Source organism: Astatotilapia calliptera, chromosome 1 (genome assembly GCF_964374335.1).
Source record: "Astatotilapia calliptera chromosome 1, fAstCal68.1, whole genome shotgun sequence".
Taxonomy (NCBI): Eukaryota; Metazoa; Chordata; class Actinopteri; order Cichliformes; family Cichlidae; genus Astatotilapia; species Astatotilapia calliptera.
In genome coordinates this window covers 1,730,008-1,756,450 of record NC_137422.1, presented here as the reverse complement: position 1 = coordinate 1,756,450, position 26,443 = coordinate 1,730,008, and the positions used below count along the sequence as shown (strand labels likewise).

Genomic DNA, 26,443 nt, shown 5'->3' with positions numbered 1-26,443 from the left:
ACAGAGCCATCCTTTGTTCCAACTTGACCCAATATTGCAAGACGGTGTTCTCAGGGTAGGAGGGCGGTTAATGAAGGCTTCCTTACTGCTTGACACGAGGCATCCAATAATCCTACCCAAACATGGCATAATTACACACCTGATTTTAGATCAGTTCCATGAGAAAACCCAGCATCAAGGCAGAGGACAGACACTTAATGAGCTGAGAGCAAATGGTTTCTGGGTTATATGATGGATTATGCAGAAAAAATAAAATTGGTCTGAAAGGTCTATTACTTTATAATGTATTCAGGTTGTGTGTCATGTTTTTAAAAAGTAATAAAGTAACTAATTAGATTTGAAAATAAATAATCATTAAAGTCACGGAATAACTTACTTGGAGAAACAATCAGTAATTAATTACTGTTTTCAAGTAACTTGACCAACACTGTGAATGGCAAAATCTTAACTTTGTTTTGATATCTTCACTTTTTGCATTAAATCATACTGGGATGTTTGTTGTAACAAGCGTGGAACTTCAATATCAGAACTCGAACAAGAGATACAAAGAAACTTCATATAGCTTACAGATATTTTCACTGTGCTACTGTGCCAGAGGGGCCGATGGCACGATATGGCAGCCTCGCTTCTGTCAGTCTGCCCCAGGGCAGCTGTGGCTACAACTGTAGCTGCCTCCACCAGTGTGTGAGAGTGAATGAATAGTGGCATTGTAAAGCGCTTTGGGTGCCTTGAAAAGCGCTATATAAATCCAATCCATTATTATTATTATTGTGCACAACTCACCTAAGACCCCATCAATTGGGTTAAGGGCATTACTTTGACTGGACCCTTCCACCACTTGATTATTTAGCTTTCAGACAGATAGCTTCACATTTAACTGCAGAATACTTTGGTATATCGGAAGTTTAATCAAATTATCAACCCGGCACCACTGCTTGGCAGCTGATGGGGGGGGGGGGGGGGGGGGGTATCAATATGCTGTTAAGCTTTCTCAAAACATGGTACTGTGCATTATGGTCAGATATTTACATATTGATTTATTCTGTCTTTTTTTTAACTGTCATGAACTTCAACTTTTTTTTTCAACATTTAACATGCTGAGGCCCTTAGAGCCTGAGACTTTTGTCTTCAGATTTTTTTTAAATTATTTCACTATTTCATGGTTTGACTCCCAGGAATACTGACTGTCTCAGGCATTTTCCACTTACTAATGTTTCTCGCTGAAGAATGACACTTTAAACTGTTTGGAATAATAAGTTCATCCAGCACATCTGATTAGCAGAATCTGGCTGCTACCTGCCCTCTTAATAGAAGCAGTAAAGGCAGACTTAGTTTTCACACACTGCTTCTACATTCTGGCTTAGTTTTTGTTGAATAATGGCACTGTGTAATGTGCTGCTATTTATCTGAGGTTGATATGTAAAACCTTAGAACTAAAAGGTACATACTGTTTTTTAGCTATTCCAGTTGAAGTGCTTACAGCAGATTCAGAGCGTTTTTAATATTAGGAAATAACATGCTATATAGAACTTTCATCACAATGGTGTGATTAGTTTGCATCGTGTGTTTAAACTATGTTTTCTAATATTAGTTTGCAATTTCTTCGGAAAATGCACAACTGAACTTTTCAAGGCACATGTCCTAGCACCAATAGGGGGAAATTGTACACTTTAACAGCAGAACTCAAAACGCTCAAGGAACAAGAGTCACAAAGAAACTTTATATAGTTTTCAAGTATTCAAAACTGTTAAATAAGTACAAGATGTGTTCACATGATTTACATATTGGACAATATATGCACTGCCCATTTTTATTTGTCTTTACATGATTCCCACTACCCACGCAACACGCTAAAAATTTCCGCAAATTATTCACATTTGTTTAGATGTTTTTCTTTTTACTTTTTGAGTGAGCTGGTTATTGTGACAGCTTTCTATTGGACAAGGACCACACAGATGGTAACACCTGGAAGAGTTTACAGTGTGGGATGGACAAGTCCAAAGGAGGGGATATTGGGGCCACACTGAGCATGGTCAAAATGGTGATTAGCTGCTGGTGATGTCAACAGTACATATTAAACACAGGAAATAAGATTAACATTGAGTCTCAGTCTTGATCCCTTGGGCTGTTCATTTACATCCACACAATAAGAAAATAATATACAGAAGGACTGACGGTGGGCTTTTGATGAAGTGTTTCTCTGGGAAAAACAGATGGCTTAGCATTTACACTCTTTCATGATTAGCTATGTGAGAAATTTTGTCAAAATGCTCTTTAAGGCACCTAATGCTGTTGGAAAGTATATGCGCTCCTGTAAAGGAAACTAAAAAAACAACAAGTGACTAAACATATAAGTGATACACTGTATTTCTAAATTCTAGGTTAATGCTGCCATTCGTACATGGAAGAGAAAATCAAACAGGTAGGAAGGAAATAAAAGTAGCACCACAGAATGTATATTGGGAAAAAAACAGAAAAAAAGAAAGCCTCAGTACAAGATTCAAAAGTTCAAGAACATTTGAAACAGTGAAAGGTTCCTCTGCAAAGTCTAGTGTCAACAGACATCACTTCTGATTTTACAAACTCTCACAGTGAAGAGTGAGCGTGGAGAAAAACATCATTCAACGATGACACGGAAGCCAGTCATTCTGTACATTACTTTTAACATTTCGGATTTCAAAAGCATATACTGGTAGCCTTTAAAAGTGGATCTGAATGACCTTGAACTACCACATGTGCCATGTTACCATTACAGAGTAGCTCCAGAAATGAAAAACTTTGAAGAATACAATTTTATGTATGCTGGATTATAAAATTGTTTTTGATGTTGTTGTTTTTTAAATTATGCTGCTTAAAGTGTGTATTTACATCACTGAACAAGCTACAGGGATTTACCACAAAGAAATGTGCTCAATGTCTGAACAATGAAAAACACACGTTCCTTGCTGCTAAAGCTGGATTACTTGTTTACTCTGTCAGTTGTTTCCAACACATAACAGAGCCTGACCAATATATAAGCCTACCACAGATCTATCTGTAGACCCACACATATTGTTTGAGAAACCTCAATATTAATACCTTTTAATTAAAAAAAAAAAAAAAAGATCCTCTTGCTGTCCATATCATTTGCAGCAAAGTAGCATCACGGCGGGGGAAAAAATGGTGGGGTGCCTCCACTGCAAGTTCCTAACTACTTTGTGAATTACTGTAGACAAAATATAAAAGTTTATTTAAAGCCTCAGCATTTGCATTATGGCTTGCTTTACTTTTTTTTTTTTGGTTTGTTTGAAGTGACCATATGACAATGAGTGGCTGGGGTGCTATGTTAACAGCTAATGCTAGCTTTGTTTGGTAGAAAGGTGAATTGCACCTGTTCCTGCAAATTAGTACTGAGTAACACAAAAACACAGGAATCTGACACCCTAAACCTGGAGAACAGACTTCTCAGAAAAATAACCACTCAAAAAAACATTTTGTACTAAAACAGACAACAAAAAACACAGACAAGAGATCCAGTTCTGTGACTTCAATCACCTGAGGTGACATCCTGCAGACAGCGTGTGGCACTATCAGTTATACAAAAAGTGATGCATAATCTTAAGTCGATAAAGACTTGAGCAAAATCTAGAGTCACACAGTTGTTACGAAGGGAGTAATAACCTCCCAAAGTAGCTACCAAAACTCTGCTGTAAAATGTGTAATTGTTCAACTGTGTAACACTTTTTATCATGGGAGTCCACAGAGATTGACTAACTTTTGGAGCTGTAATCATATTACCACAAGAGGAACGTTTGACGTTTCATTCATTTTTCACTTTAAACTAATGCATGTCCCTCTTCCAATACAACTCACTTGCTATTTTTATTTAAGCATGCAATACCGAATTTTTGGGTAGCAAAGATTTAGTATAAGGATCGATCAGGCTCTACCTACCTGATATACCATATATAAAAACTGTTCCTGTGGGTAAGCCCATGATAGCCCAAATTTAACATCATAATTCAATTCTACACATACATACACATGATGAACTTAAATTATACTCTGAAAAAAGACATTCTTTCCCAGGAAAACTACTGGAATAATGAGAACATGGCACCTGCATCCTAAAGGACTGTCTGGATGATGTTACAATGCCTCTGGACCAACCACTCTACACTGTTCATTCAGTGCAGTTTGCCTACTGAAACTTACCAACTAGAGACAAAAACCAAAAGTTCAGTAAAATACCTGCCTATGAGACAGAGAGGAATAATCACCATACTGTACACTTTCTACAATATCCACGTCCATTATGAATAAACAAGTGCATTTACTTAAAGGAATAGTTTAGCTTAAAACAAATTCTGTTTTCACTTAGGAGCCAGCTAGATCATTCCCAAAAATGAGAAAGATTCCTATCACGGGATGGACTTGTAAAATTTCCATTAATCAATATTTTGGGTGGTTGGTCTTTATATGAAATAAAGTGACAGAGTGAACAACAAATTTGTTTCAAGTTAACAGCACCCTCTAATAATGTTCAATTTCTCTCTCTCTCTCTCTTTTTAAATTACTGTACTTCTTTTACATCAACACAACAGTTGATTAGCAGGTCGTCTATATTTACAGGGAAAAGTCCACCGCTTATGCATTGAGCCTCAGAGACTGATCCTCTCTCCTCCTGGAGGAGATATCAATGTCTATGGAGTCTTTACCCACAATGAGTCGGAGCCGCTTTGCTGGAGGAAGTGGAATGAAATCGTCTTCAAACTCATTATCAAAGTAGTCATCGTCATCCTCCACTTCCTTGTCCTCATCATCAGACGAAGGGTCTGCCAGGACCTTTTGGGTCAGATGTCCACCATTCCTGGTCTCTAGACCTTGACTCATGTCTCCATTAAAGGAAATCTGGTCCACCTTTGTCTGTGATAGTCTTCGTGCATCATCCTCCCGCTTCAACTGGATGTTCAGCTTGGTGGAATTGCTGTGGACCACAGGGGCAAAACCGTTATTCAGTTTGGCGATGTAGGAGCTGCCTTTATCCTTGTCATGATCCTTGCTGAACTTTATGCTAATTTTGCTCGAAGAAGGTGAATTGACCGTAGATGCCGAAAGATGGGAGGAGCCAACAGGATCGTTGGGGTCAGTGGTCTTGCTACTGCTGCTATCCCTCCGCCGGCGGAGCGTCAGTTTGGGGATGCCTGTGTTATTCTCTAGGATCAACTGAGCATCGTATCTTGTGATCCGACGCTTCTTCTTCCCCTTGTCCTGAGACCGGCAACTACCCTTTCCCTTGTCCCGGTGGAAAGATTTGCTGCCATGGGTGACGCAATTGTAGTCTCTATGTTGGTCAGCAAAGCTCAAAAGCATATTTCCACAATCTGAGAACTCTGCAGCATGGCTGCCAACCACTTGCATGAAGGACTCCCCATATGTGTCTTCGCATTTAATTGTCCGCTCGGCCCTGATCCGTGCTGGCCGTTTCTGCCTGGTGCTTGAGCGTCTTCTGGCATAGCCAGCATCTAATGATGGATGTTCTAGCTCAACTCCGTGGTGGAGGTACTCCTCCATGTCAGCTGGCTCTGTTTTGATGACCACCCCACCAGGGACTGGACTCAAACCATCCATGGCGCTGGGCTCTAACTTAACACCAGATGCTGTTTCCCGAGCCTTTACAAGGGTCCTTGTGGACCTGCGAGTTCTGTACATCGAACACTGGCTGCCTTCGCTGCTCTGCACAGCTGGGAGGTGGCCATTTTCCTTGGCAGTATGACGTGTCAGATAGCCTTGCTGGCCCAGTGTCTGCTGCACTAGCTCCTGCCCATCCTTCTCCTTCTTTACAGTGACGCCTTTACACAGCGACATCTTTGAGTCCGTGAGACCCAACTGGCAGGTCTCTCGTTTGGCCAGTGCCTTGGGCTCTGCACCCCTTTTCCGACTTCGCAACTGGACTTTACTTAGCGAAGGCTTAGATTGGGATCTTAGTCTCTTTGGTACCCTGTTATTGTTTGCGCGACCTTGTTTTGAACATGAGGTAGTAAGGGCTCTTGACAAAGTCTGTCTGGTTTGAGTCCTGTTTTTATACTTCAGGCCAGATGATGATGACGATGATGATGTTCTTTTTCTGGCAGCTGGAGGAAAAACAGAAAAGGCTGCACATTATAATGTTTTTAGATAAGTAACTGCATATAGAAAAAAATAAATAAAATGTAACATTTTGGACTTCTAGTGGAGTCCTGCAGCACAAATGGGGATGATTCATGGTACAATTAAGAGATATAAGACAGTATTGCCCAAGGAGTTTCACATCTGCAACAGACGAAATACATGTTTAACTGTTAGAGGACTCTTACATTGATGTGTTTTTGGCATTTCCTGAGAGTCTACATCGGTGTGCGAGCCTACAGAGTGACTGTCTGAGGTCCTATTTCCCTCCCCTAGCTTCTTCAGCCTGTTGAGGCGCTTGTCTGTCTCACGCAATCCATACTTGCTGTTGATCACCGGTACTTCCACTGGCAGTCCAGCTTTGGATTTGAAAGCACCAGTACCTCGTCTACATGACAGAAGGGGGGGAAAAAAGAAAGTATGGTTTAATTGTTCTTATCGTACTCAACTGAGATTCTGAGTTTGTTTTACTCAAATTCTTTTGTTTTTCCAACCCACACTCAAACACTGTGTTTAGTTTTCTCATGACGTATACTCCTACCTTTCACACGTATAGCATTCACAAAATTCATTGTTTTCCCCAAAAAAACCATCTCCATAGTAGCACGAGATTTCTTCTCCTGGCTCAATGTCCCTTAAAACTTTCACACAAGCTGTGTCCCGACCTGTTGACACAAACTTAGAAGACAAACGGAAAAAGTCTTAATAACCTGAGTTTCCACATTTAAAAGTGACTGATCCCAAAAGACGCTGAAGAAAGCCTACCTTGCAGTTTGGCCGACAATCTGTGAGGGGAGGGCACAGCAATTAATATACTCGTGAAAAACAGTGATGTCAAAATTTTTAACAAGAGGGTGTGATAAGATTTCCACAAGTAAAACGAAGATTACTACCATGATTGATGAATGCAGCTGGTCCAAGCCACAGCTGCGCACAGTTCTTGCGGGTCGAATACATGACACTGAAGTCATTCTCTCCATGCCGCAGCAGTAAGTTCTCCTCGCTCTCTGAGAGCTCAGCAATGCACCCAACCAAGTACTCAATCTTATCGTTTCTTTTCCTGCGATATTAAATTAGGCAGAAAGGGTTATCACCCAGGTTGAAAACAAGTTTGTAAGTTAACATCACATCCTACCACAACTCTGGTTATCTGTTTCTTCCAACTTCTAATAAACTGCTTATGTTTCTTCTTTTTGCAGTTTTATTTTTTTATGTTTTAATATATTTTACTCACATCCTGTGAAGGACTTTTAATAGTGTTACAATTATTATTATTAGATCAAAAGTTTGAAATCACTGTAACTAGAATTATCTTTGAACTAGACAATGGCCAAGTTTAAACAAAACCAAAGTTCACAGTTATTAATAACATATATCAGTTGGTTCTCACCATTCCTTTGTTGCCACAATTTTAGCTCCATTTTGCTCAGATGAGTAACGGTTACAAGGGAGAATCTCAAACCCACTGTCTGTAGCAAACATGCGCAGATAAACAAACACCTATGGAAAACACATAATGAGCTTTGTGATTGGATGGCTGGCTTGCACAATAGTGGGAAAATAATAATAGTGTATTTACATGCTGCTTGAAGAGCTTTTCTTGAGCCTTCGTCTTGTGGAGAAATATATTTCGAGCCCAGTCTCCTGATGTCAAAGCTTTGAAAGCTTTTTCCAAGTTGTCGTGTTTCTTGAAGCGCTCAATTATCTCTTTCAGCTCTTCTTGCCTTCCCTTAATAGGTCGAAATCTATCAGGAGACATTTGAGATACAAAAGTAACTACAAGCTTATCATCTGGGATAATCTCAGGAGAAGCTGCAAGAAAATTAGCAGATGCATATTTGCTAACCTGGTGTTCATTTTGTGTGTCTGAAAGCCCAGATATGGATCCAGTATGAGGCTCGTGGTTAGATCGTCATTCTCACACAACTCCTTGGCAGTCATTCCAGAGGAGGGTACATAGCGCCTTTCTGCCTCCAGACTGGCTGCATTAAATCCTACAAAAAGCACAAGCATGCTAAAGTTAAAGTATGCTGCAGTTGAAGAATCATTGCATTAGTAAAAGCAAGCATATTGAACTCACTGCGGCTACATCTTCGGTTTCTGGTGTGGCTCTTGCTGTGGCGCAGAGATGCACGTTGTGGATGCTGAGAGCGAGTCTGGCTCGGGCTCACAGTCTGCTCGCCAGTCAACTTGTTTCCATGTCGTCTGCCATTTAATACCATGTTCTTGGATTCGCCCAGCCACTTCATGCCCACAAGACCCCTGGTCCAGTTGCATTTAGTCTCTGAGATGAAGCAACACTCTTGAGTGGGGAAGACTGGGGACAAGACTTTGAAACCTGGTGAAAGAAGAAACGGACGAGAAATTTTTAAACTGCAAAAATTCAATTGATTAACAGAAAATATCTTATAAACTGGAATGATAGAGTTAATCTATCAGGTATAATCAGGTATAAAATATTTTGTTCCTAACTTCAAGGCAAGCTGAATATTTTTTTGACTAAATGACAAACTAATATTGAATTTGCTGGCTACAAACGTTTCATGTTGCATTAAGAACACTATTTGCTCTGTTTAGCATCGCTACATCAAGGCATCTTCATTTTAGATACCTCATCACCTGGGTTTGTAATGTAATGAGAACACAGCGGAACACAGTTACTGTAGGGTTTGTACCAAGGCAACCAATGCTGTGAAATGACGCTATATAAAGAAGACTGATTTGAAAAGTTACTCAGATACCATTTGGCAATCACAGAGGTAGAACAGTGAAGGTAAACATTTCTTGCATTTCTTTCTTTTCTGATTTCACTGATATCTGACCAAACATACATACAAATATTATTCTCTTAATCAATCTCAAACTAATTTCAAGCAAAAAGGACACATTTGCTGCTTTTAGCTTTTCAATGATGACAATTGGTTATTATTTTTGTTTGCCCAGTAAACTGCCATTTAAAACACTACTGGCATAATGTGATCAGCATCAGTGAATGAACCCAGCGCTGTGAGACACTTCAGGTTTGGGCAATGTCAGTACAGAAAGATAATCCTCGAGCGCCGCTTAGCGTTAATTCCACATACTGCATTGGCTTACTGTCAGGTGCACCAGAAATTACTTCTCTCCTGTCATCCATCCACACAGTGCTGCCCTGTTAATGTATGCATCATATGACAGACACGTTTTCGGCTTCATTACCATGCCATGGTGTTTATAAGTCTGTCATACGAGCAGTTTCCAGGGCGCTATAGTGTGGCATCATCGCAGTTGTGATCGAAGCAAATGTGCTTCGTCTTTATGGTTCAAAAGCTAACGTTAGCTACTGGAGAACACAACATCCTCGGGGAATGGGAGAGGCAGTAGAAACCCGGAAGGCCACACCGTAATCTGAGGCCGAAATTGTACCAGAGTTGTGAATATAGCAGGGTATTGTTTGCTGACAACTCCCCTCTCTCCAACCGTTCGCTTCGTTAGCCTGAGGCTAATTACCACGAACGAGGCCAGAGTGGTTAGCTTGCCGGCTACATGCCTAGGTATTTTCCAAAGACTAAGCACGTCTCACAAATACTACCCATCAAATGCAATTAAAAACAAAGACTGATGTCGAGTACTGTTAGACTGATGCACATATTTAAGGACCATCTCATGCCACAATATACCAATTCGACATCACAAACTGCTCTGACGTTTCCCTATCAAGCTGCTAAATTTCAGCAAAAAAAAAAGACCAAATACGGCTCGTTTGCCGGGCCTGCTGATTTAAACCCTCAGCGTATCCTCAAGCATTAACGCACTCCCCGATTCATGTTAGCCGACATGAAACTTCACCTACTAACTTAACTTGATCGTCAGTGAGCAACGACTAATTGCAGTTATTCAGTCTCTCCTCATCAAATTTATGTCGTCTCAAAAATCATGAAATATTCGGTGATTACACGGCATTTAGCTCCCAGCATGTCCCAACAAATAGTTTACGGTATGCAGTCTACCTACAAACAACTGGAATACACCAGCTAACGCACGCTATCAAACTGCATTAGCACAGGTTGTTTGATATGGAAGCCATTAGCTAGGTCGATGGGCTAAATATTCAGTTTCTCAGCGAATTAAAAGTTACTTAATGTACCTGAATCCATGTAGATACAATATACTGTCGTTATCAAAGAAAGCAAATAACGAGTTACCGGGTGTAAGTAATGTTATACATCATAATGAGTTCAAAAGGAAGCTGAGAGCGTTACACGGCTTGGTATCGTTAAATAACCCCAGTCGACAACAAAAAAACCCCACCAAACACACAAAATACTTACAATCTTAAAACGCTAAACCGTCGCGTAACAAAACAGCTCTTCTTTAAACTAATCCAAATGTAGCACGATACCCTAAAAGAAAATAACACAGGAAACACATTTTTTAAAAGAAATTAACATTAAAATTCAAGATGGCGGCCACGGACAACAGAGGGACAGAGAAAAACGCAGCACAGCCATCCTAAAGAAAATAGGTCCAACAAATACGACGCAATCTCTACCGTCTGTGCTTAAAGGATAAACATAATTAAAAAACGCAATGTAAAACTTGAAAAATGGTCACGATTGGGGATTTTTCTAAACCTTTTTTTTATTAAACAACGCCGAAAATTGGTATCTTAGTTTGTAGCAGTAATTGTCGGAGGTACACAAAAGTAGTGCTGCATAAACAAACCTCGTTACACTTCCTAAAGAATCCACCGGTGTGGGAAGAGCTGGTTCTGCTGCATATTTTATGGAGAACCGTATCTGAACGACATCGGGGTATGGAAACTTCTCTTCCCAAACACAAAAGTCCTTCTTGTTCTGCACTTTTGTTTTTATCCAACATCACTTTGTAATGAGAGTAGTCCTCATTCATATAGGCTTATCCTTATGTATTTATACGCAGAATAGCCCTAACCAATTTTTGTTATAAAATATATTCTGACGTTCCAATATTTGTTACCTTCATTAATTACACCTTACTAATTATAAATGGGTTTCAAAAGTACCCTCCCAATTGGGGTTTATGCATAAACCCCAATACTCCATAAAGCAGAATTAGTATGGGGACTGCACCCTCAGCTCTGTTTCAAGAGGACTGTATGGAGGACCAGAAGCGCCAGATGTATCAAAATAAAGAATTTTTGTGCTTTTGTAATGAATTGTAAAATAAAATATGCATTTTAAAATTTAATCACCATTTATTTTGATTATTTAAACATGACTAAAGTAATTTATTATTTGATAATTTAATTTAAAAGAAAACATTACTTGAGCCAATATTTCAAAATTGATTAATCCATTAATAAACACTTCAAATCAAAAATGGATTTCACATTAAAAAATTAACCTTTCAATAAAAAAATTGTTTTCTGAATTTTAAATCAAATAATAGATTTTCAAAATCTTTTTTAAAATACAATTAAAAAAAGAGAAATAAGTAAAAGGATTTAAAAATCAAAGATTTATTTCATGGTATTAAGTATGGGATTACTTCCATATTAGCTAACAGATTAACAATCAAATTATCTTTCACATTCCCTTTCCCCCCTTTCTATTTTATTATCAGTATTGACATGAAATACAGTTAAGTATATTATATAAAAATATCAATTCGAGACTTATGAAGTTGAGAACATTTACAATGTAAAGCAATAAATAAAAGAAATAGAAAAAGAAATAATGAAACATACAGGAAATACCTGACATGTACCCCACATGTGAGATATTTTAAACACAATCTTTAAAGGCGTTAAAGTTACTTTTTATGGCTTTTCAAATCTGTTAAACCTTTCAAAGTCCCAAGGTGAGCTTTCAGTTCAGCCTTGAATTAAGGGGAATTGAGTTTTGTATCAGAGTTTTCCAAATAGAATCAAAAAATAGAATCTATTTTGTAGGTTCATTTTAATACTAAAATATAGTTGAAATAATTGTTCAGTTTCAGTCCAAAAAACAGAACATTAATACAATCGTAAAAAAAAATGCAAAATTGATTCTCTGACTGTTTTACAGAAGGTAAAAGATTCATCCAAATCATTTCTATATTTTTTTAATAAAATGGTTTGTTGTATATATTTGATGAATTATTTTAAAGTAAATGTCTTTGACCTTGTTGGTGACTAAAGACTTAAGTCACCAACAATTAGTATTCATAACGTTACCATTCCAATAAAACTGACAATGAGCAGTTACAGGACAATGAATCATATACCTAAGAAATTTTTTATTTATGAGAACATCTTTATATCTGGTCCATTTCTGTCTTGTAGCAGCCTTAAAAAAATAATTGCAATTGCATCAAAAACTGTACTGTGTTCTCTCACAGACCCTGGGACATCAAAAGTCCTCAACTCCTGATGTTTTTCATTCATTCGTTTGGATGCATAATTAATATTATTTTAGATCCATTTCTTATAAAACATTGATTTATTTTTGTATTTAATATTTTTGTTATTTCAAATCAGAGATTTATGTTGGGGAAATTTATGCTTGTAGACAAGAATAGAATAGAATAGAATAATGCCTTTATTGTCATTGTCACATGTCACATGTATAACGAAATTAAAACTGGAATAAAACATAAATAGTAAGACAGCACCAATAAATGACAAAAATGAGAAATTAACACAATCAAGAGGAATATAGACAAACCATAGGAATATATATAAAACAATAGAAAGGCACGCTTTGGAGAAAAAAGTGCTTGGAAGTAGTTGGACTGATTGCAGTCAGTTGGTAAGGAAGTCTTTGATCCAGCAGCAGGTGGAACGGGGGATCTGAAGGTGAAAACGCAAAAATGTGCAGAGTAGAAGCCAACATGATCATGCCTGTCTGTGAAAAATAGATAAGTGAATGGGAATTTTGTTGACATCAAAATCACATTTAAGAAGGAATTCTTAAGGTTTGGTGTTAAATATCATAATCTATGTTTGTCTCTAATGAAAAATTTTGATCCAGTTCATCTTGAATATCACATCTGATGTATTGAAATTTAACATATTTAAACCCCCTTGATTATAACGGTAAGTTCATTCATTCTTCTTTTTAATTTTCAGACTGACCCGATGAAGCTGTGCAAAAGCTAGCAAGCCTGCCTACCGTTCTGGTTTTATGCATGTTGTCATATAGGAATATATTGTTTATTAATAATCAGCACACAGTGGTCCCGAACATCCGTCACTGCCTCGCTTTTTCGTTAGCAAATTTAACATATTTAAATTTAAAAACTGACATTCAAAAGGTCACGTGATTAACCGTGGACATGGCTTCCATGTAAAACATGGCTTCCTTGTAAATGTTATGGTTCCTGTAAGCCTATGTAATACATCGGAAGAGCCGTTTTGTCGGCCATCCAAACGTTCAGCAGTAGAACACCCTCAGCAGCTGCAGTCTCCACTTCACAATCGCCGATGGCTTGATAGCAGTGTTAGCTAAACTAGCATAACTAAATTACTTAGCTAGTCCTCACTTTTTCTTTTTAAATTTGGTAGGCAGCAGACAGACATCGAACAAAATACAACTTAATTTATTTATTTGGTAGGCAACAGTCATTCTTGATGCAAATATTTCCTTAGGAATCCAGCAATGCACCTGGACCAACAACACCTGCCGTCTCCACTGGGATAACATACCGCTTGGTAGGCTTTCTTACACATGTACAGTGGGGCAAAAAAGTATTTAGTCAGCCACCGATTGTGCAAGTTCCCCCACTTAAAATGATGACAGAGGTCAGTAATTTGCACCAGAGGTACACTTCAACTGTGAGAGACAGAATGTGAAAAACATAATCCTTGAATCCACATGGTAGGATTTGTAAAGAATTTATTCGTAAATCAGGGTGGAAAATAAGTATTTGGTCACCTCAAACAAGGAAAATCTCTGGCTCTCACAGACCTGTAACGTCTTCTGTAAGAAGCTTTTCTGTCCCCCACTCGTTACCTGTATGAATGGCACCTGTTTGAACTCATCATCTGTATAAAAGACACCTGTCCACAGCCTCAAACAGTCAGACTCCAAACTCCGCCATGGCCAAGACCAAAGAGCTTTGGAAGGACACCAGGAAAAGTATTGTAGACCTGCACCAGACTGGGAAGAGTGAATCTACAATAGGCAAGCAGCTTGGTGTGAAAAAACCAACGGTGGGAGCAATCATCAGAAAATGGAAGACATACAAGACCACTGATAATCTCCCTCGATCTGGGGCTCCACGCAAGATCTCATCCCGTGGGGTCAAAATGATCATGAGAACGGTGAGCAAAGATCCCAGAACCACACGGGGGGACCTGGTGAATGACCTGCAGAGAGCTGGGACCAAAGTAACAAAGGTCACCATCAGTAACACACTACAACGGCAGGGAATCAAATCCCGCAGTGCCAGACGTGTTCGCTGCTGAAGCCAGTGCATGTCCAGGCCCGTCTGAAGTTTGCCAGAGAGCACATGGATGATACAGCAGAGGATTGGGAGAATGTCATGTGGTCAGATGAAACCAAAGTAGAACTTTTTGGTATAAACTCAACTCGTCGTGTTTGGAGGAAGAAGAATACTGAGTTGCATCCCAAGAACACCATACCTACTGTGAAGCATGGGGGTGGAAACATCATGCTATGGGGCTGTTTTTCTGCCAAGGGGACAGGACGACTGATCCGTGTTAAGGACAGAATGAATGGAGCCATGTATCGTGAGATTTTGAGCCAAAACCTCCTTCCATCAGTGAGAACTTTGAAGATGAAACGAGGCTGGGTCTTCCAACATGACAATGATCCAAAACACACCGCCCGGGCAACAAAGGAGTGGCTCCGTAAGAAGCATTTGAAAGTCCTGGAGTGGCCTAGCCAGTCTCCAGACCTCAACCCCATAGAAAATCTGTGGCGGGAGTTGAAAGTCCGTGTTGCTCGGCGACAGCCCCAAAACATCACTGCTCTCGAGAAGATCTGCATGGAGGAATGGGCCAAAATACCAGCTACTGTGTGTGCAAACCTGGTAAAGACCTATAGTAAACGTTTGACCTCTGTTATTGCCAACAAAGGTTATGTTACAAAGTATTGAGTTGTATTTTTGTTATTGACCAAATACTTATTTTCCACCCTGATTTACGAATAAATTCTTTACAAATCCTACCATGTGGATTCATGGATTTTTTTTTCACATTCTGTCTCTCACAGTTGAAGTGTACCTCTGGTGCAAATTACTGACCTCTGTCATCATTTTAGGTGGGGAACTTGCACAATCAGTGGCTGACTAAATACTTTTTTGCCCCACTGTACTTTAACTGACTGTTTTTTGTAAATTGTAACTGACAAATAAAGGCTTCATACATCAGAAAGGTTTCGTACATCAACCCACTGATGTTTGTACAACCCACATCAGTGGGTTGTGTGTATATGTGTGTGTAAAGATACAATATATGAATTCAGCTAACGGCAATAATTTTATGAGTAAAGCTGCTGAGATGATTTCATTGCACTTTTAGTAAGTGTTGAACTTTCTTTGCAATTTCTGTTTTTAGAATCAACAGCCCACATTCTGATTTACTTTTGCAAGTTGCTGATTTCACACAGATCCACTGCTGAAACGTGCCTTTGAGTTTTTCATCATTTAACAAGAACAGTCTCAGGCAATAATTAGGCTTAATGTATGCGACAGTACATAAATGCAAGCGACAGCACAAAATGACTTTCATCTATCTAAATCCAGATTTTAGTCCCTTTTATTGTTGACCATAATGAAAAATATATACTCTTTAGTATATATTCACTCCTAGATGTATAATAATATATACAAAAGGAATTCTGAAACACATTTAGTGTTACATTTTAGATCACCACAATAGGATATCCACAATTTAGGATTCAGGCGTTTGTTTTAGTTCGATATCACAATCATTCTATGAGTATTTTAGAGAACCAGCAGTTAGCAGCAGTTACTTCAGCTGCTTCAATTCATTGACATTTACAAGCATTCCTTTATACACAGCATTTAAGTCAGGTTGAGGTCTGGAGATTTGCTGCTGTGCTTGGGGTCATTATCCTTTTGCATGGCCTAATTTATAAGAAGCTTTAGCTGACACACAGATGTCCTCACATTTGACTCTAGAAAACTTTTAGAAACGGATTGTTTGGCAGTGACAGGTTTCTGGGTGATGGAGCTGACAAAAAGGTGTTATGTAATTGATGCTTCCTTCCTTGTGAAAGTGGGTTCCACTGGACCTGCGTCTGTGAACCATCTATTGAGGGGGATTTTTTTCCTTTGCCTGTGTGTAAGGATCAACCACCAAAGTCTCAGATCTGTTGCATTAAATTTTATGTTCTTTGTAAGAATATTAAGAAAATAGTCAGAATGCTGAATTCTCTGCTATCTAATATGCTGCTCAGTGTCCTTTGCTGCCTGCTTTTAAATCAGATGTCACTCTGAACATAAACACAAGCTACATGCAATGCCTCTGATGTGTATCAAACAGATACACATCAGAGGCATTGCATGTACCCGTGCTGATGCTAGCATGACTAAAGTTAGCCAAGCAGCAGTAAATATGTGAAGCAAGGCACAAGGATATACTCATCAAATGAACAGGATCATAAGAATATAAGACCACGAGCACTACTAATGTAACAAAAATATGTTGACATAAAATGGCATGTTATTTGAAATCTACATGAAACAATGACACAACTACTTTTTCCAATTTATTTATTTATTTTTACCAATTGTCCAAATTAGTCTGTGATTGGCCTTAGTGTCCCAGAAATCATATTTATATACAACTAAATATGACTCAGCAAACATGTTTTAAATGGATGATTCCTCATCCATTTATATATTTGCTGAGCCCTAAATTTGACGTCAGTGAGCTTATCAGTGGTTGGTGTTAAAAAAAAAAATCCCCCAAATCCCCTATGAGCAAGCACTTGGCGACAGTGGAGAGGAAAAACTCCCTCTTAATGGGGGAGAAACCTCTGACAGAACTGGGCTCAGGAAGGGGTGGCCTTCTGTCTCAACTGAGTGGGGTTCAAATGTTCACTGACAATTTGGTTGTATATAAATATGATTTTTAGAACGTGATGTTGAGACCAATTAGGTGAACTTGGGGACGCAGACAGTTCCGTTTCTTCTTCTTCTTCTTCTTACTTGGTGGACTCTCTGGCAGGCTCTTAACTTCAGTCTCGAGTTCAGCCACCTTCACAGTGAACATTTTCTGCTTGTCTCGTAGACTTTGCAAAGATTCCTGCACAGACAATGCAGGCGAGTCCTCTTTTTCTTCTTTTTCTTGTTGTCTGGTGTCTTTTTCTTTCAGAGGCTCCTGCAGAGACATTGCAGTGGATGGCAGTGAGTCCTCTTTTTCCATCTTCTCTCCTCCAGCGTGTTTTTCTTTCAGAGGCTCAGATGTTTGCATTTCATTTGCATCGGTGGAATTTTGTTCTTCCGGCTCCTGTGCGATTTTAAGTGAGGAAGCTTTGGCCTCTTTCAGCTCTTGTCCAAGAGACTCTACCTTCAAATCATGAAGGGCCTTGTTGGGGCAGAGCTGGGATTTCAGGTCACTGATTTCCAGGTTGAGTGTCTCCTGCTCCTGCCTATGTTTAATGGCCTGCTCTTCAAGCTGATTTTGAGCTGCTAGGAGCTGTTTCTGGAGCATCTCAATCTGCTCTTGCTGAATCCTACATTGGACCTCAAATTCAGCCTCCTTAGAGGACAACATTCCTACAGAGTCAATGTGTGAAGCCTCTGTGGTTGGAGTGGCAGACTCCACACACTGCTCTGTGGTAGGGTGGCTGATTTGGTCCTGCAGGGTAACCATCACCTCATCCAGTATGACAATAGCTTCATTGTCATTTGTGAGAGTGTCTGTCTCACTGATGTCATTGGGCTTATTGCTAGAAGCCTCCTCCAGCTGCTCTATGAGGTCTTTAATCATTTCCTCATGATTTCTGTTGTTGTCCTTCATTTGTGCATGAAGGTTGTTCACCTGAAACTGGTGATAAGAGGCCCTCTTGTTTGCAGCTACCATTTTCCAGTAAAGGTAGTTCTGATGGTATTGGGAGGCTTCCAGTTGCTGTCTGAGAGCAGCAATCTCGTGCCAGGGATTAAACTGGACACTGTCCTGATGGGGTCTAAATGTGGGATTGGGTTGATATTGCCAAGTCCCTCGATTAGGCCCAGGGTTTGGTCTGCTGGGGTTATTCACATTTCCCTCTCTCTCCATATTCATGTCCTCCTTTGCATTTGAAATGGTGAGGGATTCAGCTTTTTCCCTTTCAGAAGTGGCTTCGGTGTTTTCTTGCATTTCTTCATTTTTCGGGTTTGCTCCATCACCCATGCTGTTTTGAGCTTCAAGAAAAGTCCAGGCATATGCCCGAGTAATTGGTCTTCTTGGTTCTTCGGCCACTCTTTTCTGTTTTTGCTTTTTTTGTTTTCTTTGGTTTCACAACCATTTCCTTTTGTGGTTGTGCCACAGGAGACTTTTCAGGATTTGGTTGTGCGGCTTTTTCAAGCTCAGGTTTTGGCGTTTGCACGATTGTTATTTTTGGTGTGATGACCATTTCTATTTTTGCTTCTGCCATTGTAGATGCGTCAGCGTTTGCGTTTCTCTGTGTCTGCCTTGTCTTTGTTTTAACAACCAGGTTGTTTTGTGTTTTTGCCATCCGAGATCCACTAAAGTTGGTTGAATGTCTCCCCTATTTAAGGGTTTTTCCAGTAGAATGTGCACTCTGACATCACAGGCTGTTCCTTTGAAGTGCCATGATTCGAACAATTCAAATTAAAATGCCCACAAACCTACTGTAAAGGAAAAGCTTTTATTTTGTAGCACATACTGAATCAACACTATCTGGTTGTTCAGTCTGACGTCACTAGTCGTGTCTGGGTGTTACGGTCGCTGACCTCTAGTGGCTCTCCCTCTGTCGAAGAGTTGTTTTTCTCCTTTTCTTGTGTTGCAAGTCTGCCTCATGAGCCACAGCTGAGGTGTGTTCCAGCTCGTCAGCCACGGCATATAGTCTGCCATCCTAAACTGCCACATCCCCTGCCATTTTCCCCATGTTTGCCAGAGCTGTGAGCTGTAGAGTTTTGGGCAGCGGGCCTTTGTGTGTGTGTGTGTGTGTGTGTGTGTGTGTGTGTGTGTGTGTGTGTGTGTGTGTGTGTGTGTGTGTGTGTGAGTGAGTGAGTGAGAGAGTGTGAACTTACCCTCTGTGAACTTTGGTTTTTCTTTCTTTTATTGTGAGCGAAGGTGTGCCCTAAACTCCGCTGCAGGTCCATATATCAAACGATCACTGTGGCATTACTGAGAGTTGAAAAACTGTCTAAAGTCTTTCATCTTTAATAAAATGATCAGCGTTCTGCTCTACCAGGTGTAACAATTGAGTTTAACATCCAGGCATCCATGAAAACGGAATTTATGACATTTAACGGAGTTAGAAGTTAGCAGGGAGTTAGCTCGCTAGCTTCTATCTAAATACAATATAGCATGTCCTGACTGCGGGGTTTTGGAAACAAATTAAAACGTACAGCTCTGTTATCACTTCCAGCATAAATGAAGACAGAAAACTAAACAGCAGTGACGTTTGTAGGGTTACTGAAGTTGGGCTAGCTGGTATATAATGATGTGCTACGTGACCGCTAGCGACACAGCTATGTTAGCATAATATAAACACGCTAACTTTTTTTCCACTGGATAAAAGTTAACGTGAGTGTTCTGGGTGGTCAGGAACAAATGTAATCGCATGGCAGGATGCTGTAAAAGGACCAAACTTCAGCCAGGAGAACAACTGAGATAATCCATCCACAATACGAGGTTAGTCATTCATATACTGCTGCATGGGCTGGGCTGTAGTTACATTCTAAGGTTTTAAAAACTGAGCTTAAATAAATGATTAGCGGTAATAAAAGCCGAGGGAGGTCAACAGTGATCACTGACTGTTTTAGGAGATTTTTGAGATCAAATAGAAGAAAATACATAACATTAAACATGTTAACAACACAAAAGCCATATTAAACGCAGACTACTTTAGGCCCGGAAGATTCGTCACGTCATCGCTTAACGACCGGACAGGCCGCAGAGGGAGACTTTAATAGAGGTTTACTAACTCTTACTATCATGTCCATTGTGGAAAAATCTGTCTATATTTAGCATAATATATTTGAACAATCCAAGTATGCAAACTAAAATTGACAGGAGAGCTTATGAGACCACAAACACTGTTGAGGTCCAGTTCAGAGACACAGGTTTTGCACAGGTGAAGCCTAGAGGGGAGCTGGCAGCTACAGATTTGCTGATCTGCTTTTTTCCACACAATATCCACATTTTAAGTAAACAAATGCATGTATGAGAATCAGGCATAGGCTGTGTTCCGAAAAGTGTTTATTAAAATCTGTATTAAATGTGTACGTATTACATTTTTAAAAATTAGAATACAAATTTAATGCCACAAACCTGAGTTGTCATATACATCTGTGAGTTTATGTGCACAACAGTATGCACATGTGGTCTGTGCATGTACACACATGAAGAATTTGACATTGCAGCATCTATGAAAGTGTTCATTGTGTAAAACTCACAACCCAAACCTCTACTAGAAAACTGTCTAAAAGACTAGTTTCAATATTTAAACTGTCATTTGTAGTTTTTCTAAGCAAAATCCCCAACTGTTAAGATCTAATTGATATTTGTGTTGATGCTGTCTCCACTGAGTGAGCAGCAGCGCCCTCTGATGTTTGTGTGTAGAAGATTACAGCACCTGGTATTGCATAAACAGATTATTTGGATTTTGTTCAAGATTGATGATTATTTCACATTTTAATATTTTTAATGATAACATTATAAGTTTTGAATATCCCTTATTGCAGAATGAAGATCTCTTATGAAAGTTTGTTTGGTTTTATTCCAAGAAAATGACCAGCTTCAAATGTCGTCAGTGTAGGACACATACAGGATATCATGTTGAAATATAGAGAACTTACAATAGAAGCCACTAGAAACAAATTATTCCAGCCTAACTGATGAAATTTATGGCATTTTTATATGCTGACTGATATGCTGCTCAGTGCTTTGCTCCCTGCTTTTATCAGATGTTTTTTTTCCCCTCAAACTTTATTGAAATTACAAAGTGAACAGCCAGTCATTCCAGTTCAGCCTGACCAGTAAACATACACGGCAAATAAAAGTAACAATATACAGTACAATGAAATAAGATGGACAAATAAATAAAGGGGGGGGGAAAAGGGGGGGGGGGGGGGAATGTGACAGACTTCATAACAACTTTGTACTTGAAAGTTGTGACAGCTCATTTGTTAAACATTTCTGAATGAATTTCAATCAATGATAAACCTTTTTTATTGGAAGTTAATTTAAGAGAGTTTAAATAATATTCAATTTCAATCAAAAATAAATTAAATGATGGGGTTGTGTTTTGAAATTTACATTTATGTATGTGGAATTTCCCTAATAAGATATAAAGATTGACAATGGCACATATTTTTTTTTCTTTAGTTTCAAAATAAGTGATAATGTTCTTCCCTTCAATTTTGATTTCGTATGTTGTCTTGCACAGTATATAATTTTCAAGCTCTCTCCAAAATGTAGCACTATATGAACAGCCATAAAACAAATGAGTAACACTTTCAAGTTCAGTTTTACAAAAGGTACATTTTCTATCAATGTCACAGAATCTTGAAATGTACATGTTGGATGGATATATGTTATGTAATATTTTCAAATGTAATTCTCTAACTTTGTTTGTAATACAAAATCTAAAAGGAACAAACCACGCTTTATCCCAGGTGATATTATCAAAAGTAGCATTCCAAAAAAACTTCCCCCTTGGAGTTATTTTCTTCGCATTATACAAACATTCTCTAATATGTTTATTGGTGCATTTCTTGCTTAAGAAATCAATACCATTTATATAAAGAGTGTTAACGGATGCATGTGGTGTGTTCTGTTTTATGTAGCTTTTCATCAACTCAGTCAGTCCGCTGGGAACGGACTTTATTACAGAGCTAAAATCTTTAAATTTGATAGGGAATGTTTTTTCTGTAATAAAGTCATTGTAACTAAGTAGCTGGCCTTCAGAGTCAAATAAGTCTTTTAAATAGATTATATTTTTATCAATCCAATTCTGCAAATAGTGATTTGTTCCTCTTAGTAATACATTCGTTATTCCAGATAATAGATCTATGTGGAGAAAAGTTATGTGAATAACATAATTTCCAAGCCAACAATGCCTGTTGATAAAATGCAGACATTTTAACTGGTAACTTTGATATACTGTAACTACAAGACAATAGGAAGTGTAAACCTCCAACATTTCTAAAAATGTTATGTGGAATGAAATGCCATAATGATCCAGGAGATTTTAAGCATTCTTTTAGCCATTTCACCTTAAATGTATAGTTCAGGTCCATGAAGTCCAGAAGGCCAAAACCACCTTTGTCTTTAGGTCCACAAAGCAATGATTTTTTTAGATGATGGTGCTTATTCTTCCATACAAAGTTAACAAATAAGTTATTAACATTTTTACATGTGGAATCATACACATTAAGGGAAAGGGCTGGATACACAAATCTGGAAACACCTTCAGCTTTAGTCAAAAGGATTCTACCAAAAATTGATAGGTCTCTCTGGAGCCATCAGTTCAGTATAGTTTTAGTTTTTCCATCCTGGGAGAAAAGTTGAGTTGTTGACGCTCTGTATCATTCTTACAGACATGAATACCAAGGTATCTAACACAGTTTTTGACAGGAATATTGTATAAGGATTTGACATTTGATTGGTACAAACATAAAATTTCACATTTAGATTTATTTAGTTTTAATCCAGAGGCAATTGAGAAATCATTTATTAATGAAACAGCATTTTCAATCTGATCTTTGTTTTTTTAAGGATAAAACGGTGTCATCTGCTAGTTGAGTCACTCTGATTTCTTTACCAAAAATAGATAAACCTTTAATGACTGGGCTATTTAAAATGTGTAATGAAAGTAGTTCAGCCACAATCAAAAATAAAAAGGGTGAAATTGGGCAACCCTGGTGAACAGATCTCATGACTGGAAATCTTTTAGTAGTATTTGGATATAGTATAACACAACTGTCAATATTTGTATAAAACATTTCGATAGTTGACACAAAGTTTGGACCAAAACCAAAGGTTTTGAGTGCTTTAAATACGAAATAATGTTCTACTGTATCGAAAGCTTTATAAAAATCAAGAAACACAATAAGGGAATCATCATCTATATTGTCAGAGTAGTCTAATAGGTCAAAAATAAGCCTTATGTTTCAACTGATATGGCGGTTGGTCATAAATCCGGTTTGCGTTTCAGCTATGATCTCATCCAGATTTTTCTTTAATCTTTTGGCATAGACCAATGAGATAATCTTATAATCTATGTTCAAAAGCGTGATAGGTCTCCAATTTTCTATAACAAGAAGATCTTTATCAGGTTTAGGAATTAAAGTTATAATACCCTGTTTCATGCTTGTGGACATTTCTTTTCCATAAAGGCATTCCTTAAACAATTCTAATAAAGGATCAACAATGATATCCCAGAACTGTAAATAAAATTCCACTGACAAACCATCATTACCTGGAGATTTGCCCTTTTTCATTGATCGAATTGCCTCTGAAATTTCTGATTTTGTTATGGGACGTTCACAATTAGTTTTAAAGTTTTCTGAGATAGTTGGTGCAAAGTTTTTAACTGACTCGATAAATCTATCACAATCATTGATATTACAATTTGATTTGTATATATCTTTGTAGAATGAACCAACATGTTTTGAGATATCTAAATAATTAGTGGTTATGTTATTATCAATCTTAAGAGCAGATATATTGTTTCTTCTTTGGTTTCGTTTCTCAAGAGCAAAAAAGTAACTAGAATTTCTTTCACCTAGTTCTAGCCATTTTGCTTTGGACCTTATAAAAGCCCCTTTAGCCATATTAATATATCCATTATCTATTTCTTCCTTTAGTCTTTTCAATTTAATTTCTTCATCATCTGATAGAGCATCTTTCTTCATTAATATGTTTAATTCATTCATAATACTGATTTCTTTAGTGTCATTTCTTTTTTTAATTTCTTTGCTTCGCCTTATTGCCGCTTTCCTTACCTTGAATTTGAAAAATTCCCATTTTAGTGTGTGATTCATATTGGTAAACCCCCGAATATCTGTTCTGCCGTTTTTTCCACTATACTACAAAATGTATCATCATTCAATAAATTATTATTTAGCTTCCAAAAACCACGTAGTTTACTTTGACTTTGTTTATTGCCAACTAAGAGAATTGTGATGATTTTGTGATCAGTTAATGGAGCAAAATCATGAGAAGATTCTGAAACAAAATGTAAACACGAAGAAGATATTAACCACAAATCAATTCTGGATTGTAGAGATCTATTTGCATTGCTCCAGGTAAACTCTTTTGTATCAGAGTTGAAGAATCTCCATACATCTATAACTGCAAGTTGTTCACAGAAAAATGCAGTGCTTTTAAATTTTGAGTGTTGAGATGTTCTTATTGGTACTCTATCTATAAGATCGTCTGGAGCATCATTATAATCTCCTCCAAGAATCATGTGGGCTCCCTTATATTTTGATTTTAAAAAAATCAAGTTTCTCAGATAATTGTATGCACATAGATTTGGCCTGAGTTGTGTTATTATGACTGTATAAATTACAGACTATAAAGAAGGTGTTGTCCAATTTGAAAACCAGAATAATCCATCTGCCTTCATCTGAAGACAATGATTCAATAATATTACCTTTAAAGTTGTTAAGGAGAATGGCTACGCCTGCCGAATGTTGAGAGGCGTGGCAAAAATAACACTGATCACCCCACTGTGCTTTCCAGAATTTTACATCATTATCACTCGAATGAGTTTCTTGTAGAAAAATCAAATCAGCATTTTTCCGTCTACAGAAAATGAAAATTGACTTTCTTTTGGTACTGTCGCGAATACCTCTAACATTAAGGGATAGTATTTTTAAGGAACTGAAATGTAAGTCTGTCATAAGAGAAGAAGGGAATGAATAAAGTGAACTGGATGTCTGTAAAATTAACTAGAAATTTATAAGGTGCTAAGGTATAAACACCTAAAAGATACTCTCAAACAAGAAAACTAAATGTTGAGTACCTAAGTAAAAGTCTTCAGACTCTATTTGTTTTTCTTTTCCCCATTGAAGTGACCCAAATACTTAAGCAAATTAACATTTATACACCAATAAAAGTAGGATGTTTAACTACTCACGCTGTAAAACATAAGCAAGTCCAAACATAACCATAATAATGTTTGCCAAGTATTGGTACACCTAACTTGGAGGTATGAAAGTTTTATAGAAAATTTAAAGAGGATATTATTGGTTGTAAACATATTACCTAATGAACCTGAGGTATTTCAAGCAAAACAAAACAAACAAAAAAATACAATATACAAGTGCCTCCATCCATCCATCCATTCACTTCCGCTTCTCCTTTTCAGGGTCGCGGGGGGCGCTGGAGCCTATCCCGGCTGTCATAGGGCGAGAGGCGGGGTACACCCTGGACAGTCTGTCGCAGGGCCAACACACAGGGACAGACAACCATTCGCACTCACATTCACTCGCACATTCACACCTAGTGGCAATTTTGGATTATCCAATTAACCTATCCCCACAAGCTGCATGTCTTTGGACGGTGGGAGGAAGCCGGAGTACCCGGAGAGAACGCAAACACGGGGAGAACATGCAAACTCCACACAGAAAGACCCCGGCCTGATGGTGGAATTGAACTCAGGATCTTCTTGCTGTGCGGCAACAGTGCTAACCACCGTGCCACCGTGCTGCCTGGAGCATATACAAGTGCCTCAAATTATTAAATATTGAACAGTAACATTGGGAGCCTGAGGTAGTTGAAATACCTGTTAATGTTAGGTAACTTACAGAGTGAACTTAAAGTATTTCAGTCATCTTGCTGATCTTTTATCAGATGTCAGTCAATGGTCAACAGCGGACATACGTCACAAGAAGGTCAGAGGTCGAAGTTTATTGCTGACGTAGGAGCTTCGTGGTAGTTGGAAGATTCGCGGGAAATGTCTGAAAACAAGTCGGCTCTGACGTGAACGCGTACAACTTCAACCGGAGTTTGTAGTTTAACCTTTCAGACTTACCAGATAAAATATCAGTGTCTTCATATAACGTACGAAACGGAGAGAGTTTTAACGTTGGCTTGCTTAACTGAGGAACTCCACGCACACAGCATTGTCAACGACGCTAATCGGTTAGCTCAGCGGTTAGCTCAGCGGTAACAGTCCTCCAC

General features: G+C 38.4%; 1 protein-coding gene across 3 annotated transcripts; it reads right to left on the bottom strand.

The window, feature by feature from the left end:
* Positions 1-1,700: 1,700 nt before the first annotated feature.
* On the bottom strand, positions 1,701-11,257 carry kmt5b (lysine methyltransferase 5B). Of its 3 annotated transcripts, none has more exons than XM_026187016.2 (10): positions 10,852-11,257; positions 8,228-8,485; positions 7,994-8,141; positions 7,727-7,892; positions 7,538-7,647; positions 7,041-7,207; positions 6,913-6,932; positions 6,689-6,825; positions 6,336-6,535; positions 1,701-6,113 (listed from the first exon to the last, which is right to left on the bottom strand). In XM_026187016.2, the coding sequence occupies exons 2-10, from the start codon at positions 8,394-8,396 to the stop codon at positions 4,627-4,629; spliced, it is 2,604 nt and encodes an 867-aa protein (XP_026042801.1). In that variant the 5' UTR covers positions 8,397-8,485; positions 10,852-11,257; the 3' UTR covers positions 1,701-4,626. The 3 variants fall into 3 exon arrangements, with proteins under 3 accessions (XP_026042801.1, XP_026042723.1, XP_026042638.1); XM_026186938.2 differs by lacking the exon at positions 10,852-11,257 and adding an exon at positions 10,458-10,741; XM_026186853.2 differs by lacking the exon at positions 10,852-11,257 and adding an exon at positions 10,274-10,424.
* Between the last annotated feature and the right edge of the window lie 15,186 nt (positions 11,258-26,443).

Bases quoted from the DNA above. Each gene is read 5' to 3' on its own strand.
- kmt5b (XM_026186853.2), bottom strand. The intron at 7,648-7,726 runs GTAAATACACTA...TGTTTTCCATAG, and splicing joins AAAAGCTCTTCAAGCAGCAT to GTGTTTGTTTATCTGCGCAT. The intron at 6,826-6,912 runs GTAGGCTTTCTT...TTGTCTTCTAAG, and splicing joins ATTGTCGGCCAAACTGCAAG to TTTGTGTCAACAGGTCGGGA.